General features: G+C 52.5%; 1 protein-coding gene across 1 annotated transcript in view; it reads left to right on the plus strand.

The window, feature by feature from the left end:
* The window catches only part of Dnah10 (dynein axonemal heavy chain 10), a 110,199-nt gene that overhangs the window by 40,904 nt on the left and 51,732 nt on the right, over nt 1–17,563 (plus strand). Inside the window, exons 28-35 of the mRNA XM_040731515.1 lie at nt 1,550–1,672; nt 10,102–10,335; nt 11,754–11,977; nt 12,817–13,086; nt 13,184–13,367; nt 14,110–14,244; nt 14,786–14,938; nt 15,496–15,684. Of these exons, the coding sequence (XP_040587449.1) occupies nt 1,550–1,672; nt 10,102–10,335; nt 11,754–11,977; nt 12,817–13,086; nt 13,184–13,367; nt 14,110–14,244; nt 14,786–14,938; nt 15,496–15,684 (1,512 nt within the window). The remainder of the gene's footprint in view (nt 1–1,549; nt 1,673–10,101; nt 10,336–11,753; nt 11,978–12,816; nt 13,087–13,183; nt 13,368–14,109; nt 14,245–14,785; nt 14,939–15,495; nt 15,685–17,563) is intronic.

A 17,563-nucleotide genomic window follows, 5' to 3' on the forward strand; every position in this document is an offset into this window, starting at 1 on the left:
TGTGTGTGTGTGTGTGCATTTCAGGGGATTGAACCTAAGGCCTCGTGTATGCTAGGCAAGTTCTGTACCACTGAGCTATCTCCCCAACCATTTACTTGTTCTGTAGACCAGAGATCTACCTGCTTCTGCCTCCTGGTGCTGGAACTAAAGTCATATGCTACCAAGCCTGGCTCCATCTTGTTTCTTGAGACAAGGTTTCTCATTGAACCTGGAGCTCACTGACTGGCTAGACTAGTTGGACAGTGAGCCCCAAGTCTCCTCCTGTCTCCACCCTCTCAGTGTTGGGGTTACAGAAGCACCCCACCACGCCTGGATTTCACATGGGTACCAGCGAGCTCAACACACATCTCTGCTTGAGCAGTGGGCAATTTCTGGACTGAGTCATCTCATCTATCAAAGTAACCGTTTTAGAGCGCACACCCAGGCCGAGGGCCATTAGAGCATTTGTGTTGTACAAACTCTGCCTCCATTTGTCCCCAAACTTTCTCGACGCCATAAAAGAAAACTCCCAACCAGTCACTCCCCACTTCCCACTTCCCCGGTCCTGCTGACCATACGTCTGCTTTCTATTTCCATAAACCAGTCTGCTCTCTACGTTTCGTATGTGTGAAGTCACACACAAGGCTCTTCCATGTGGTAGCGTCTGTCCTTGCTTCTTTCCTATTCATGACTAAATAGTATTCCGTCCATGGTTTACCCAGTCATCACCACCTGATGGCTGTCGATGTAGCTCCTACCTCCTGGGTGTTATAGAAACGCCACCAAGAGAGTTCCTGGATGCACTGGGTCTCTGTGGCCCCTTCTTTGGTGTCCGTATCTGGAAACAGAATGGCTGAGTAGGTGGCGTGTAGCTTCTTGTGAACACGGCCATCTGCACTGGTCATTGTGGATCACAGACCTCCAAATTCTGCATGTAACTAGACATGCTCTCCCGCCCAGGCCTGGCATGGGAAGTGTTTTTTCTTTTGAGTAGAGCTGTGTCCTCTGAGATGCTACATCCTGCATGACAACCACTAACTCTCCAGGGATCTGTTCTGAGATGTCCTGACAATGCCCAGATCCCAGATAGTGCTGACCCAAAATGGCTGTTTCCCAGCTCACATAATATACCTATGGCCAAGTCTAATTTCTAAATCCTGTCTCTGTTGGATGTGTGACTGTTCTCTGTCTCACTCTCTCTCTCTCTCTCTCTCTCTCTCTCTCTCTCTCTCTCTCTCTCTCTCTCTCTCTCTCTCTCTCTCTCTCTCTCTCTGCACACCTGATGAACTACTATATATTTTGACTCCTGTTGACCACAGTTAACCAAAATTCCAGAAAGCAAACGTGAAGATCCAGGGGCCTGGGCACTTTGGGTTGTGTTGCGGTGGCCATGTCTCTGCACATGGTGACACTTAGCCTGCCAATCCTTGCATTGACTGAGCTGACTTGGAAAAATTGTGGGTTTGGCCAGGGAAGGGGGCGTTGCCTGTGTCCCCTGGATGCCTGGTTACCTTGAGACATCGGCACGGTGCATTTGTTACCTTGTGACATTGGCACGGTGCATTTTCAGATCTGGATGCTAGTTCAGAGGAAGTGGATGTACCTGGAGAGCATCTTCATCGGCGGAGACATAAGATCCCAGCTGCCGGAGGAGGCCAAGAAGTTTGACAACATCGACAGGATATTTAAGAGGGTAGGTGACTACAGCGAGAGTGTCCCCATCAGTGTGAGAGTGAGTGTCCCCATCAGTGTGAGACTGAGAGTGTCTATCAGTGTGAGAGTGACAGTGTCCCCATCAGTGTGAGAGTGACAGTGTCCATCAGTGTGAGAGTGACAGAGTCCCCATCAGTGTGAGAGTGAGAGTGTCCATCAGTGTGAGAGTGACAGAGTCCCCATCAGTGTGAGAGTGAGAGTGTCCATCAGTGTGAGAGTGACAGTGTCCATCAGTCTGAGAGTGACAGTGTCCCCATCAGTGTGAGAGTGACAGTGTCCCCATCAGTGTGAGAGTGACAGTGTCCCCATCAGTGTGAGAGTGACAGTGTCCCCATCAGTGTGAGAGTGACAGTGTCCATCAGTGTGAGAGTGACAGTGTCCATCAGTGTGAGAGTGACAGTGTCCCCATCAGTGTGAGAGTGACAGTGTCCCCATCAGTGTGAGAGTGACAGTGTCCCCATCAGTGTGAGAGTGACAGTGTCCATCAGTGTGAGAGTGACAGTGTCCATCAGTGTGAGAGTGAGAGTGTCCATCCGTGTGAGAGTGACAGTGTCCATCAGTGTGAGAGTGACAGTGTCCCCATCAGTGTGAAAGTGACAGCGTCCCCATCAGTGTGAGAATGACAGTGTCCCCATCAGTGTGAGAGTGACAGTGTCCATCAGTGTGAGAGTGACAGTGTCCATCAGTGTGAGAGTGACAGTGTCCATCAGAGTGAGAGTGACAGTGTCCCCATCAGTGTGAGAGTGAGAGTGTCCATCAGTGTGAGAGTGACAGTGTCCCCATCAGTGTGAGAGTGACAGTGTCCCCATCAGTGTGAGAGTGACAGTGTCCCCATCAGTGTGAGAGTGACAGTGTCCCCATCAGTGTGAGAGTGACAGTGTCCCCATCAGTGTGAGAGTGACAGTGTCCCCATCAGTGTGAGAGTGACAGTGTCCCCATCAGTGTGAGAGTGACAGTGTCCCCATCAGTGTGAGAGTGACAGTGTCCATCAGTGTGAGAGTGACAGTGTCCCCATCAGTGTGAGAGTGACAGTGTCCCCATCAGTGTGAAAGTGACAGTGTCCATCAGTGTGAGAGTGACAGTGTCCATCAGTGTGAGAGTGACAGTGTCCCCATCAGTGTGAGAGTGACAGTGTCCCCATCAGTGTGAGAGTGACAGTGTCCCCATCAGTGTGAGAGTGACAGTGTCCCCATCAGTGTGAGAGTGACAGTGTCCATCAGTGTGAGAGTGACAGTGTCCCCATCAGTGTGAGAGTGACTGTGTCCCCATCAGTGTGAGAGTGACAGTGTCCCCATCAGTGTGAGAGTGAGAGTGTCCATCAGTGTGAGAGTGACAGTGTCCATCAGTGTGAGAGTGACAGTGTCCCCATCAGTGTGAGAGTGACAGTGTCCCCATCAGAGTGAGAGTGACAGTGCCCATCAGTGTGAGAGTGACAGTGTCCATCAGTGTGAGAGTGACAGTGTCCATCAGTGTGAGAGTGACAGTGTCCCCATCAGTGTGAGAGTGACAGTGTCCCCATCAGTGTGAGAGTGACAGTGTCCCCATCAGTGTGAGAGTGACAGTGTCCCCATCAGTGTGAGAGTGACAGTGTCCCCATCAGTGTGAGAGTGACAGTGTCCATCAGTGTGAGAGTGACAGTGTCCATCAGTGTGAGAGTGACAGTGTCCATCAGTGTGAGAGTGACAGTGTCCATCAGTGTGAGAGTGACAGTGTCCCCATCAGTGTGAAAGTGACAGCGTCCCCATCAGTGTGAGAATGACAGTGTCCCCATCAGTGTGAGAGTGACAGTGTCCATCAGTGTGAGAGTGACAGTGTCCATCAGTGTGAGAGTGACAGTGTCCCCATCAGAGTGAGAGTGACAGTGTCCCCATCAGTGTGAGAGTGACAGTGTCCATCAGTGTGAGAGTGACAGTGTCCATCAGTGTGAGAGTGACAGTGTCCCCATCAGTGTGAGAATGACAGTGTCCCCATCAGTGTGAGAGTGACAGTGTCCCTATCAGTGTGAGAGTGACAGTGTCCCCATCAGTGTGAGAGTGACAGTGTCCCCATCAGTGTGAGAGTGACAGTGTCCCCATCAGTGTGAGAGTGACAGTGTCCCCATCAGTGTGAAAGTGACAGTGTCCATCAGTGTGAGAGTGAGAGTGTCCATCAGTGTGAGAGTGACAGTGTCCCCTTCAGTGTGAGAGTGACAGTGTCCCCATCAGTGTGAGAGTGACAGTGTCCCCATCAGTGTGAGAGTGACAGTGTCCCCATCAGTGTGAGAGTGACAGTGTCCCCATCAGTGTGAGAGTGACAGTGTCCATCAGTGTGAGAGTGACAGTGTCCATCAGTGTGAGAGTGACAGTGTCCCCATCAGTGTGAGAGTGACTGTGTCCCCATCAGTGTGAGAGTGACAGTGTCCCCATCAGTGTGAGAGTGAGAGTGTCCATCAGTGTGAGAGTGACAGTGTCCATCAGTGTGAGAGTGGCAGTGTCCCCATCAGTGTGAGAGTGACAGTGTCCCCATCAGAGTGAGAGTGACAGTGCCCATCAGTGTGAGAGTGACAGTGTCCATCAGTGTGAGAGTGACAGTGTCCATCAGTGTGAGAGTGACAGTGTCCCCATCAGTGTGAGAGTGACAGTGTCCCCATTAGTGTGAGAGTGACAGTGTCCTCATCAGTGTGAGAGTGACAGTGTCCATCAGTGTGAGAATGACAGTGTCCCCATCAGTGTGAGAGTGACAGTGTCCCCATCAGTGTGAGAGTGACAGTGTCCCCATCAGTGTGAGAGTGACAGTGTCCATCAGTGTGAGAGTGACAGTGTCCCCATCAGTGTGAGAGTGACAGTGCCCATCAGTGTGAGAGTGACAGTGTCCCCATCAGTGTGAGAGTGACAGTGTCCATCAGTGTGAGAGTGACAGTGTCCCCATCAGTGTGAGAGTGACAGTGTCCCCATCAGAGTGAGAGTGACAGTGTCCATCAGTGTGAGAGTGACAGTGTCCATCAGTGTGAGAGTGACAGTGTCCATCAGTGTGAGAGTGAGAGTGTCCATCAGTGTGAGAGTGACAGTGTCCATCAGTGTGAGAGTGACAGTGTCCCCATCAGTGTGAGAGTGACAGTGTCCCCATCAGTGTGAGAGTGACAGCGTCCCCATCAGTGTGAGAGTGACAGTGTCCCCATCAGTGTGAGAGTGACAGTGTCCCCATCAGTGTGAGAGTGACAGTGTCCATCAGTGTGAGAGTGACAGTGTCCCCATCAGTGTGAGAGTGACAGTGTCCCCATCAGAGTGAGAGTGACAGTGTCCATCAGTGTGAGAGTGACAGTGTCCATCAGTGTGAGAGTGACAGTGTCCCCATCAGTGTGAGAGTGACAGTGTCCCCATCAGTGTGAGAGTGACAGTGTCCCCATCAGTGTGAGAGTGACAGTGTCCCCATCAGTGTGAGAGTGACAGTGTCCCCATCAGTGTGAGAGTGACAGTGTCCCCATCAGTGTGAGAGTGACAGTGTCCATCAGTGTGAGAGTGACAGTGTCCATCAGTGTGAGAGTGAGAGTGTCCATCAGTGTGAGAGTGACAGTGTCCATCAGTGTGAGAGTGACAGTGTCCCCATCAGTGTGAAAGTGACAGCGTCCCCATCAGTGTGAGAATGACAGTGTCCCCATCAGTGTGAGAGTGACAGTGTCCATCAGTGTGAGAGTGACAGTGTCCATCAGTGTGAGAGTGACAGTGTCCCCATCAGAGTGAGAGTGACAGTGTCCCCATCAGTGTGAGAGTGACAGTGTCCATCAGTGTGAGAGTGACAGTGTCCATCAGTGTGAGAGTGACAGTGTCCCCATCAGTGTGAGAATGACAGTGTCCCCATCAGTGTGAGAGTGACAGTGTCCCCATCAGTGTGAGAGTGACAGTGTCCCCATCAGTGTGAGAGTGACAGTGTCCCCATCAGTGTGAGAGTGACAGTGTCCCCATCAGTGTGAGAGTGACAGTGTCCCCATCAGTGTGAAAGTGACAGTGTCCATCAGTGTGAGAGTGAGAGTGTCCATCAGTGTGAGAGTGACAGTGTCCCCTTCAGTGTGAGAGTGACAGTGTCCCCATCAGTGTGAGAGTGACAGTGTCCCCATCAGTGTGAGAGTGACAGTGTCCCCATCAGTGTGAGAGTGACAGTGTCCCCATCAGTGTGAGAGTGACAGTGTCCATCAGTGTGAGAGTGACAGTGTCCCCATCAGTGTGAGAGTGACAGTGTCCCCATCAGTGTGAGAGTGACTGTGTCCCCATCAGTGTGAGAGTGACAGTGTCCCCATCAGTGTGAGAGTGAGAGTGTCCATCAGTGTGAGAGTGACAGTGTCCATCAGTGTGAGAGTGGCAGTGTCCCCATCAGTGTGAGAGTGACAGTGTCCCCATCAGAGTGAGAGTGACAGTGCCCATCAGTGTGAGAGTGACAGTGTCCATCAGTGTGAGAGTGACAGTGTCCATCAGTGTGAGAGTGACAGTGTCCCCATCAGTGTGAGAGTGACAGTGTCCCCATCAGTGTGAGAGTGACAGTGTCCTCATCAGTGTGAGAGTGACAGTGTCCATCAGTGTGAGAATGACAGTGTCCCCATCAGTGTGAGAGTGACAGTGTCCCCATCAGTGTGAGAGTGACAGTGTCCCCATCAGTGTGAGAGTGACAGTGTCCATCAGTGTGAGAGTGACAGTGTCCCCATCAGTGTGAGAGTGACAGTGCCCATCAGTGTGAGAGTGACAGTGTCCCCATCAGTGTGAGAGTGACAGTGTCCATCAGTGTGAGAGTGACAGTGTCCCCATCAGTGTGAGAGTGACAGTGTCCCCATCAGAGTGAGAGTGACAGTGTCCATCAGTGTGAGAGTGACAGTGTCCATCAGTGTGAGAGTGACAGTGTCCATCAGTGTGGGAGTGACAGTGTCCATCAGTGTGAGAGTGACAGTGTCCATCAGTGTGAGAGTGACAGTGCCCATCAGTGTGAGAGTGACAGTGTCCCCATCAGTGTGAGAGTGACAGCGTCCCCATCAGTGTGAGAGTGACAGTGTCCCCATCAGTGTGAGAGTGACAGTGTCCATCAGTGTGAGAGTGACAGTGTCCATCAGTGTGAGAGTGACAGTGTCCCCATCAGAGTGAGAGTGACAGTGTCCCCATCAGTGTGAGAGTGACAGTGTCCCCATCAGTGTGAGAGTGACAGTGTCCCCATCAGTGTGAGAGTGACAGTGTCCCCATCAGTGTGAGAGTGACAGTGTCCCCATCAGTGTGAGAGTGACAGTGTCCCCATCAGTGTGAGAGTGACAGTGTCCCCATCAGTGTGAGAGTGACAGTGTCCCCATCAGTGTGAGAGTGACAGTGTCCCCATCAGTGTGAGAATGACAGTGTCCCCATCAGTGTGAGAGTGACAGTGTCCCCATCAGTGTGAGAGTGACAGTGTCCCCATCAGTGTGAGAGTGACAGTGTCCCCATCAGTGTGAGCGTGACAGTGTCCCCATCAGTGTGAGAGTGACAGTGTCCCCATCAGTGTGAGAGTGACAGTGTCCATCAGTGTGAGAGTGACAGTGTCCATCAGTGTGAGAGTGACAGTGTCCCCATCAGTGTGAGAGTGACTGTGTCCCCATCAGTGTGAGAGTGACAGTGTCCATCAGTGTGAGAGTGACAGTGCCCATCAGTGTGAGAGTGACAGTGTCCATCAGTGTGAGAGTGACAGTGTCCCCATCAGTGTGAGAGTGACAGTGTCCCCATCAGTGTGAGAGTGACAGTGTCCATCAGTGTGAGAGTGACAGTGTCCCCATCAGTGTGAGAGTGACAGTGTCCATCAGTGTGAGAGTGACAGTGTCCATCAGTGTGAGAGTGAGAGTGTCCATCAGTGTGAGAGTGACAGTGTCCCCATCAGTGTGAGAGTGACAGTGTCCCCATCAGTGTGAGAGTGACAGTGTCCATCAGTGTGAGAGTGACAGTGTCCCCATCAGTGTGAGAGTGACAGTGTCCCCATCAGAGTGAGAGTGACAGTGTCCATCAGTGTGAGAGTGACAGTGTCCATCAGTGTGAGAGTGACAGTGTCCATCAGTGTGAGAGTGACAGTGTCCATCAGTGTGAGAGTGACAGTGTCCATCAGTGTGAGAGTGACAGTGCCCATCAGTGTGAGAGTGACAGCGTCCCCATCAGTGTGAGAGTGACAGCGTCCCCATCAGTGTGAGAGTGACAGTGTCCATCAGTGTGAGAGTGACAGTGTCCATCAGTGTGAGAGTGACAGTGTCCATCAGTGTGAGAGTGACAGTGTCCCCATCAGAGTGAGAGTGACAGTGTCCCCATCAGTGTGAGAGTGACAGTGTCCATCAGTGTGAGAGTGACAGTGTCCATCAGTGTGAGAGTGACAGTGTCCCCATCAGTGTGAGAATGACAGTGTCCCCATCAGTGTGAGAGTGACAGTGTCCCCATCAGTGTGAGAGTGACAGTGTCCCCATCAGTGTGAGAGTGACAGTGTCCCCATCAGTGTGAGAGTGACAGTGTCCCCATCAGTGTGAGAGTGACAGTGTCCCCATCAGTGTGAGAATGAGAGTGTCCATCAGTGTGAGAGTGACAGTGTCCATCAGTGTGAGAGTGACAGTGTCCATCAGTGTGAGAGTGACAGTGTCCCCATCAGTGTGAGAGTGACAGTGTCCCCATCAGTGTGAGAGTGACAGTGTCCCCATCAGTGTGAGAGTGACAGTGTCCATCAGTGTGAGAGTGACAGTGTCCCCATCAGTGTGAGAGTGACTGTGTCCCCATCAGTGTGAGAGTGACAGTGTCCCCATCAGTGTGAGAGTGAGAGTGTCCATCAGTGTGAGAGTGACAGTGTCCATCAGTGTGAGAGTGACAGTGTCCCCATCAGTGTGAGAGTGACAGTGTCCCCATCAGAGTGAGAGTGACAGTGTCCATCAGTGTGAGAGTGACAGTGTCCATCAGTGTGAGAGTGACAGTGTCCATCAGTGTGAGAGTGACAGTGTCCCCATCAGTGTGAGAGTGACAGTGTCCCCATCAGTGTGAGAGTGACAGTGTCCCCATCAGTGTGAGAGTGACAGTGTCCCCATCAGTGTGAGAGTGACAGTGTCCCCATCAGTGTGAGAGTGACAGTGTCCCCATCAGTGTGAGAGTGACAGTGTCCATCAGTGTGAGAGTGACAGTGTCCCCATCAGTGTGAAAGTGACAGCGTCCCCATCAGTGTGAGAATGACAGTGTCCCCATCAGTGTGAGAGTGACAGTGTCCATCAGTGTGAGAGTGACAGTGTCCATCAGTGTGAGAGTGACAGTGTCCCCATCAGAGTGAGAGTGACAGTGTCCCCATCAGTGTGAGAGTGACAGTGTCCCCATCAGTGTGAGAGTGACAGTGTCCATCAGAGTGAGAGTGACAGTGTCCATCAGTGTGAGAGTGACAGTGTCCATCAGTGTGAGAGTGACAGTGTCCATCAGTGTGAGAGTGACAGTGTCCATCAGTGTGAGAGTGACAGTGTCCATCAGTGTGAGAGTGACAGTGTCCATCAGTGTGAGAGTGGCAGTGTCCCCATCAGTGTGAGAGTGACAGTGTCCCCATCAGCGTGACTGCACAGTGTCCCCAGATGCTATTGTAATCATGTGGACTGGTCCCTGCAGGGGCAGCTTGTGAAGCTCTTGGTAATTACCTATGATTTTAATGTTTCATTTTCTGCTTATTGATCTACATAAAAGTTGGCCACATGTTGGGATTTTTATCCTACATAAACCTATAGACGTAGATCAACCCACAGGCAGGCAGCAACAGGACCACTTCCTCCATTACAGTCATCTCCTTTCAGTTCACATCTTTGACATGCTTCTCTACAGTTTTTAAATTAAATTTGTGTGTGTGTGTGAGCGCGCGTGCATGTGTCTGTGCATTCGTGTGCGCGCGCGCGGGTGTGTCTGTGCATTCGTGTGTGCACGTGTGTGTGCCTGTGTGTGTGTGTGTGTGTGTACATGCATCCACCCCACATACCATGCATGCCACAGGTCATGTGTGAAGTGAGAAGACAACTTGCAGAGTCACTTGTCCCCTTCCACCATGTGGGATCTGGGGAGTAAACTCGGGTCACCAGGCTTGGTGGCCAGCCTCTGCAGGCTGAGCCGTGTCGCCATCCCCTTTTGAGCATGTCATTCAATAAACAGCTAGGTTCTTTTGCCTGCTCCCCTACTGTTGAACTTTTTTTTTTCAAGACAGGGTTTCTCTGTTTAACAGCTCTGACTATCCTGGAGCTCACACTGTAGACCGGGCTGGCCTCGAACTCACAGAGATCCGCCTGCCTCTGCTTCCTGAGTGCTGATATTAAATGTGTGCGCCACCACCGCCCAGCAACCCCTTTCTTTTGGCACAAAAGAACTACTGTAGTAAACGTCTGCATTTCTGCCACCTTGAGTTACACTCTGCTATCTCCCTGACCTTCTCCAGATCATGGGGGAGACTTTGAAAGACCCAGTGATCAAGCGATGCTGTGAGGCCCCAAACCGCCTCAGTGACCTCCAGGGCATCAGCGAGGGCCTGGAGAAGTGCCAGAAGAGCCTAAATGACTACCTGGACTCCAAGAGAAATGCCTTCCCCAGGTTCTTCTTCATCTCAGACGACGAGCTGCTCAGCATCTTGGGCAACAGTGACCCACTGTGTGTGCAGGAACACATGATCAAGGTTAGGACTCACCTGCAGGGCCAGGGTTCACGGTGAGAGTCGGGGCACACAGGGCAGGGCAGGGCCCGTGAGTGGGTTCAGAGCAACGGTCAAGGTCAAGGCTTATGATCAAGGATCAGGGCTTAGCATCAGGGCCAGCAGCCAAGTTCAGTTAAAACATTTCTTTCCTTTCCTTGTGGAATGTTTCCCTCCTTGGAACTGGAGAGATAGCTCAGTGGTTGAGAGCACTGACTGCTCTTTAAACATCCTGGGTTCAATTCCCAGCACCCACGTGGCAGCTCACATGTCTGTGGCTCCAGTTCCAGGGGATCTGACACCCTCACACAGACACACACACAGGTAATACACCAGTGCAATAAAACAAGAATAAATGATATAAAAGGTAACGTTCCCCTTCTCAAGAGGTGGGCTCTCTCATTCCCTTTTCCCTCCTCCCTTTGCTTTTCTTCCCTTTCCTTTCTCTCAGAGGTATGTAGCCTAGGCTGGCCCGTTCTGGCCATCTCCCTGTCTCAGCATCCCGGCTGCACCCGTGCCTGGCTGACTCCCCATCTCTAAACAGGCCGTTGCCGCTGTGGAGAGCGGATGCCAGAGCTGCCCCTTCTCCTGCTTCCTGCCCTCTTCTCTTGGGGGCTGTCCGGTTTCTTCTTCACAGCTGGTCACCACTCATCTCCTCCCTTCCTGATCGGCACACAGCATGTATGCTATTCCATGGGGGCCCTGAAGGACTCAGGTTCCGGAGTTTTCTTTTGCTCAGTTACAGCCACAGATGTCACCGCCAGTGTTTTCGACAGTGACATGTGGCTCCTAGCTTCACTTTTTTTTAAAGATCTTTTTTGTGTGTATATATATATATATATTTAAGATTTATTTATTATGTATACGATGTTCTGTCTGCATGTATCCCTGCACACCAGAAGAGGGCACCAGATCTCATTACAGATGGTTGTGAGCCATCATGTGGTTGCTGGGAATTGAACTTAGGACCTCTGGAAGAACAGCCAGTGCTCTTAACCTCTGAGCCACCTCTCCAGCCCCCTAGCTTCACTTTTTAAGATGTTTCCTTCGGGCTTCAAGGAGCGGGACAAGTGGCCCTGAGTGACCGGGTTACACCGAATGTCTCTAAGCCCTCAGTTCTGCTTCTGGTTAAACTCCTCACTCGGCTGTGTGTGTCTGGACCACTTTGTCCCCATGTTTACGGTAGATCTCCATGATGCCTCAGAGGCCTTTTTTCTCCTGTCTGAAAACCTCCCTTTGGCTTAGGCAATGCTCAGGAAGTAGTCGTCCTCCTGACCGACAGACACAACACTGGGTGCATGGACATCTCTCTAGGGTAACCCTGAGAGTGTCATGGCTGCCCTGGAGGGTGGCCGTCCCACCAGCAGCCTCCCAACCTGCGCCTCCTGCTGGCTGTCTTGCAGATGTACGATAACATAGCCATGCTGCGCTTCCATGATGGAGACAGCGGGGAGAAGCTGGTATCGGCCATGATCTCGGCAGAGGGAGAAGTCATGAACTTTCGCAGGATCATCCGGGCTGAGGGCCGTGTAGAAGACTGGATGACGGCTGTGTTGAACGAAATGAGAAGGACCAACAGACTCATCACCAAGGAGGCCATCTTCAGATACTGTGAGGACAGAAGCAGGTGATGTGGACGTGTGAGGAGGGTGTGCGAGGGCAAGCGGCTCCACCCTGCCTCTTGACGCAGGGGTGGATTAAGAGCATAAGGCAGGTGTGCGCTGACGTTGCAATGAGGCTTTCCTTGCCATGGCGACCCAGCTGATGAAAGCTGTTTCAGATGATGGTTCTGGGTAGTACTTCCTAGGTGAGCAAGGCACCAGGTTGGCAGCTTGTGGGAGTCTGTTACAAATTCAACTGGGCCTGGAAGCATGACTCTACAGCAGAGCACCTGCCTGGAATGCCCCAGTGAGGGTCTGGGGGCGTGGCTCAGTGCTTAGAACTTCCCAGCGCCAGAATGCTTGCTTTGCATACATGAGGCTAAGGGCTCCACTCCCAGCTCTGCAGGAATGAATGACTGAGTACAAATTCTTAGTGCCCACTCCATACCCGGGCACCAGACACTTGGGGCCTGCGCCAGGGGCTGTGCTGTCCCTAGCCCTTTGGGCTTCTAAGCAGACTTCACTGTGAGAATGGTGCTTAGTGGTCAGGAGCAGCAGACTTTGCAGACTTCTGTCACTCTGTGAGACAAACAGGATCCCGGTGGGCAGGCGTATTACTGCGTAGCTACACCTCTAGCCCCTTGATGGTGGATTCTCAGCCAAGACTCTACTGCCACGCCATGCCCCTGGCCCGATGATGGGTTGAGGGATGGGACCACTGTCCTGGTGTCTCGTGGTCTAGCCCTGGAGCCTCTCCTGTCCCAGGTCAGACACATACGCTCCTGGTAGTTGCAGCTGGCTTCCAAGCAGCCTCTAGCTGGATCCCGTCTCTGTCAAGCCTCTGACGGGCGTGCTTCCCCCGCAGGGTGGACTGGATGCTGCTGTACCAAGGCATGGTGGTGCTGGCCGCCAGCCAGGTGTGGTGGACGTGGGAAGTGGAGGACGTCTTTAACAAAGTCAAGCAAGGGGACAAGCAGGCTATGAAGAACTATGGCAAGAAGATGCATGGACAGATCGATGACCTGGTCACGCGGATCACCATGGAGCTGAGCCGAAACGACAGGAAGAAGTACAACACAGTCCTTATTATCGATGTCCATGCCCGGGACATTGTGGATTCCTTCATCCGGGGCAGGTGGTTACCTCCCTGGGGTCCTGGGGCGCTTTACTGTTCTGTCCTCCTGTGGTCTGCCCAGCTATGCCCCCTTCCTTTTCTTCCCCTCCCCACCCAGCATCCTTGAGGCCCGGGAGTTTGAATGGGAAAGCCAGCTGCGCTTTTACTGGGACCGTGAGCCGGACGAGCTCAACATCCGCCAGTGCACGGGGACCTTCAGCTACGGCTATGAGTACATGGGCCTGAATGGGAGGCTGGTCATCACGCCCCTTACAGACCGCATCTACCTGACGCTCACACAGGTGACTCACACAGGTGACATGGTTACCCTCAGACATAGCTTGTTGCCCACTGAAATGGGAGCCAAGAAGCCCTTCGTTTTCCTAAAAGGAAGGGCGAACTTAAGCCGTACACAATGGGCATGCTTATGACCCCAGTGCTTGGAGGTGGAGGCAGGAGGATCAGGAGTTCAAGGCCATCCCCAACTACATAGCAAGTTTTAGGCAAGCCTGGGCTACATGGGTCCCTGTTTCAAAACATGAATGTCCAAAGGGACAAGATCAATGGGAGACCGCAAAGCTAAGCATTTTGTGACAGCGATCACAGAGACAAGTTAGTTTCCTAGCTGACCATTGGCCAACAGGACAGACAGGACTGAGGACCTGAGCTACCCACTCTCATTTGGGTCTGAAGCCCTGGGGAATGTCAGAGTACAAGGCTACTATCACAGCCAAAGCAGAGACGGCATCTTCCCCTCCTCAAGTCCCATCCAGTTCTTGCGGGGCGGGGCTAGGTGACATTGCCTACCCTGTGGATGACCGTCTGCCTAACTTGGCTCAGCAAAAAGTGTCAGGCTCTGAGACACTCTTACAGACCCACCCAGAAACAATATGTAGCCAGCAACACGGGCAGCTCCCGACACAGTCAGGCTGGCACATGGAGCTGAGCATCGCAGTGTCTCTGCACGTGTCCCAGAGATGGCCCTGGGAGTGGTACCCTTTCTCCAAGCAAAAACACATATGTTTTGCATTTGGCTGCTCACAGGCGCTGTCCATGTATCTGGGAGGTGCCCCTGCTGGCCCAGCAGGGACAGGCAAGACAGAGACCACCAAGGACCTTGCCAAAGCCCTGGGCCTGCTGTGTGTTGTCACCAACTGTGGCGAAGGCATGGATTACAAAGTAAGGCCTCACCATCACTTCCAGTACCCGATTCCCCTGCAGGCAGCTTTTAGTGTGGACATGGTTAAAAAGTGTGTCACGTGTCTTCTGAAATGACAAGTGATAGCTGGGAGGATATTGTAGTAAACCTTTCACTCAGCCATAGGGCAAGAGCCCTGAACTCGGGCCGCTGGGCTCAGGGAGATAACATGAACGAGTAAGGGGTGAGGGGTGAGGACAGCGGCTAACTCCAGCACTAGAGGGCTCCACTGCTCAGTTTTGGTTCAGGACAGACACTTGGGCCTGTGGACCCACTGTGGCTAGATCTCCCAGCATTTTCGCAGCTGGTAATCTGGAGTTTATACAGATACAAAGTCTTGATTGTCTAGCCCTGAGTGGGAGCCCGCCTACCAAGAGCCTTGGCATATTGCCAGAAAGTTCTGTGAGTGCTGTACCGGGCCAGCGCTCTCCATCTAGCCGCTCAACAAATGGTTTAATTTAGAAGGTGCAAGCCTCTCATTTCAAGGAGGAACAGTCCTGATGGTTCTGATGGCATCCCTAGGCTGTTGGGAAGATCTTCTCTGGCCTCGCCCAGTGTGGCGCATGGGGCTGTTTCGATGAGTTCAACCGGATAGATGCCTCTGTGCTCTCCGTCATCTCGTCGCAGATCCAGACGATCCGCAATGCGCTAATCCACCAGCTGACCACGTTTCAGGTGAGGAGAGGCTGGGAGGCACCTGCATCCCATCCCAGGATGCCTGCAAAGCCTGTGGCAGCTTGGGTGCCGGCCGTTTTCAGACCCGCTTTGTTAGTGACTCTTGTGCCGCCGTGGCCAGGCACTCGGCAGGTTTTGGTCATGGTTTCAGAAGGTTTGGTCCACCGTGGTGGGGAGAGCAGGGTGGGCAGGGTAGCTCCCACCACCATGGCCCCACAGCAGAGAGAGGGACATGCCTGTGTTGCCTAGCTCCCCCACCTTTAGCTATATGCAGACACCTTATCTTATGGATGGTACCCCTCACATTCAGGGCAGGTCTCCCTCCATCTGTTAATTCTCACAAAAGCACCCAGAGGCATATACCTAAATGATTCTAAATCCACTGAATCTGACAATGAGGATTACCTGCCACACCTGGTCAGACACCATACCTGACCACACCTGACTGGATGCCACACCTGACCGGACACCACACCTGGCTTTCCAGAGATGTCTTGGATTCTGCACCTCCCTGGGTGAACTGGTGGCTACATCACCCCCTCTTTCCTCCCCTGCAGTTTGAAGGGCAGGAGATCTCCCTCGACCCTCGGATGGGCATCTTCATCACCATGAACCCCGGCTATGCGGGCCGCACAGAGCTGCCCGAGTCCGTGAAGGCGTTGTTCAGGCCTGTGGTGGTCATTGTGCCCGATCTGCAGCAAATCTGTGAAATTATGCTCTTCTCCGAGGGCTTCCTGGGGGCCAAGGTGAGCCGCGCCGGTGGCGAACTGCAGGCTGTGCTTTGGGATGATTCTGCCCTGACTCTGCTCCTACCCCCACCGTCTCTGAAGCTGTGACTTAATTTGGTCATGTACTAATACTTGAGAAGTTGGGGCAGCAGTCACAGGGCTCCCCTGTGTCCCTCCTCAGGAGAGGCACCTTATGCATACAGATGCAGGTCTTTGACACAGCCTGTGAGCTGCCCAGGTCTATGTCGTGTTCAGCTATCACCGGGGTTCATGGTCTTTCTCATGTGGAGGTGGAGTGGATGTCACCATAGTCAAAGAGTACGAGCCAAACCCTTTGCCACTGAGAAACTCTCTTGTGTCAGCCTTTAAAAGCTACACCAGGGGGCTAGGGAGATGGCTGAGGCAGTAAAGGGCCTGCCTCGTGAGCATGAGGACCTGCGTTCCAGTCTTCAGACCCACATAAAAGCCAGGTGTGGTGGTGCGCGCCTGTAACTGTTGTACCAGGGAGGTGGGAACTGGCAGATCCCTGGAGTTCGCTGGCCAGCCGGCCTCACCAATCAGCTCCAGGTTCTCCCAAAATCTAAGGTTCAGACGAAGGAGACGGCTCACTGGGTGAAAGGGCTTGCTCTGCAGTCATGAAGACCTGATTGTGAATCCCCAGTACCCATGTAAACAGGTGGGCGTGGTTGCACATGCCTGTAATCCCAGGACTGGAAGAGGAGACAAGTGGATCGTAAGAGCTCCCTGGTCAGCCAGCTTAGTCAAGGTAGTGAGCCTCAGGCTCAGTGAGAGGTCCTGTGTCAAAGCAATACAGTGAAGATGATAGAGGGAGGCACCTAATTCTTCCTTTGGCCTCTTTATGCACGAGCACCCATGGGTACATTCACCCACGCACTTGCATGTAACACACACACACACACACATACAGACACACACGCACACATACTTTTCCCTCTTTTTTTTGTATGATGCTGGAGACAGAACCCAGCACCTCATGCAACTGAGGCATGTTCTCCAACACTGAGCCACACCCAACCATTTCCTGCAATGCATGCTCTTTGAAAAAAAAATTTATTTTTCAATTATGAGTTTGTGTTACGTGCATATGGGTGCAATTCCCACATGGGCCAGAAGAGGGCATCTGGTTCCCTGGAATTGGAGTTACTGGTGGTCATGAGCCATCCAACTTGAGTGCTGGGAGCGAAACTTGAGCCCTCTACAGCAGCAATACGTGCTTTTAGCCACTGAGCCCTGCACTGGATGTTCCTCAAGGCTCTCACTGCACCCTGGCCACCCCACCCCAAACTTCCAGGACTCTGGGTTTTCAGGTTGAGATTTTGTGTCTGTTTTCATCCAAATTCCCAAGTAAGTTCCAGGGACCAGTGGGCTTGATTGACATGGCCCGGGAATCCAAATTGCTGTCAGAAAGGGGAACAGACCAGGCACAGTGGCTCATACTGAGCTCTAGTCCATACTTCTTCAGGAGATTGAGGTGGGAATATTATAAATTCAAAGTCAAGCTCCATCTCAAAATGAAGTAAAGGGCTAGAGACATAGCTCAGTGGTCTTGGGTTCATCTCCAAATATCAAACAAAGGAACAACAGCTGGGCCGGGGGCGCCTGCATGATAGGTGGAGGTCCCAGTAGTCTGGGAGCGTCTGCGCAGGTGGGCTCTGGCTGCATGCTGGAATCTCCCATCATCGAAAGGGGCTGTGATCCCAGCTGTGTACAACTGTCAGTAAGTTTCAGACAGGGTCTCAGGTAGTCTAGGCTAGCCTCACACTCTCACGTAGCCGAGGATGACCTCGAACCTCCTGATCCCCCTGCTTGAACACACCTCCCACGTCATCACCCTGCCCTGGGTGCTCTTTGAATAAGTCCCCCAGGTGCCATACTT

Source organism: Mesocricetus auratus, unplaced genomic scaffold (assembly GCF_017639785.1).
Source record: "Mesocricetus auratus isolate SY011 unplaced genomic scaffold, BCM_Maur_2.0 Super-Scaffold_100025, whole genome shotgun sequence".
Classification (NCBI taxonomy): domain Eukaryota; kingdom Metazoa; phylum Chordata; class Mammalia; order Rodentia; family Cricetidae; genus Mesocricetus; species Mesocricetus auratus.